This window comes from Pollicipes pollicipes, unplaced genomic scaffold, assembly GCF_011947565.3.
Source record: "Pollicipes pollicipes isolate AB1234 unplaced genomic scaffold, Ppol_2.1 Scaffold_3087;HRSCAF=3621_pilon_pilon_pilon, whole genome shotgun sequence".
NCBI lineage: Eukaryota > Metazoa > Arthropoda > Thecostraca > Pollicipedomorpha > Pollicipedidae > Pollicipes > Pollicipes pollicipes.
The window spans coordinates 47,157,485-47,158,258 of record NW_023596225.1 but is presented as its reverse complement, the minus strand read 5'-3'; the positions used below and the strand labels follow the sequence as shown (position 1 = coordinate 47,158,258).

The 774-nt window shown below is 54.3% G+C and overlaps 1 protein-coding gene across 1 annotated transcript; it reads left to right on the top strand.

Moving 5' to 3' along the window:
- Nucleotides 1-232: 232 nt before the first annotated feature.
- Nucleotides 233-538, top strand: LOC119090291 (cuticle protein 7-like; the record flags this gene model as incomplete). The annotated part of the gene is made up of 1 exon (XM_037213075.1): nucleotides 233-538. A coding segment is annotated over one exon (306 nt), but the record flags the coding sequence as incomplete, so codon positions are not given.
- Between the last annotated feature and the right edge of the window lie 236 nt (nucleotides 539-774).

Below are 774 nucleotides of genomic sequence, written 5' to 3'. Positions count from 1 at the left end.
TTTAAAATGCATTGTAAGACAGGAAATATGCCAAAAACACCGCCTTATTAATAATTCAACCGTTGTAACATTTTAGATCTTCGTCACTGCCGCCGTGCTGGCTGTCGCCGCCACCGCCCCGGCTCCGGAGACGCCGGTGTACAAGCCCACGCCGGCCCCCTACCACCCGGCCCCCTCCTACAAGCCGGCCTCTTACCATCCGGAGCCCCAGTACAAGGAGGAGGCCAAGCCGTTCGCCTACGACTACGCTGTCAACGACCACTACACCGGCACCAATTTCGCGAAGAAGGAGGAGAGCGATGGCCACAACACCCAGGGATATTACTCGGTGGCTCTGCCCGACGGCCGTGTTCAGCACGTCAAGTACGTCGCTGACCACTACGGCGGCTACAACGCGGAGGTCACCTACGAGGGAGAGGCCACCTACCCCGAGTACCACCCCGCCCCTGCCTACAAGGCTGCCACTCCGGCATACAAGCCTGCCTACAAGCCTACTTACAGCCATCCCGCCCCGGCATACAAGGCTGCGGCGTACTAGTCACCGGGTGAGAACGTTTGCCTATTTAAACGTCTAAATGTGTTGTAATCAAGCTTTTCGTGACCTCACCTGATCTGTTGCAGTACAGTGAAGCACTGAAACCATGCGTTTCTTTAAAAACACTCATACCTCTTCCAGGGGCAATGTTATCTGATCAACTGAAACGAGACATTTCCATTCAACGAAGCTCTTGACGACACCAATATTTGTAACGAACATTAGGCAGTAAACCTCCA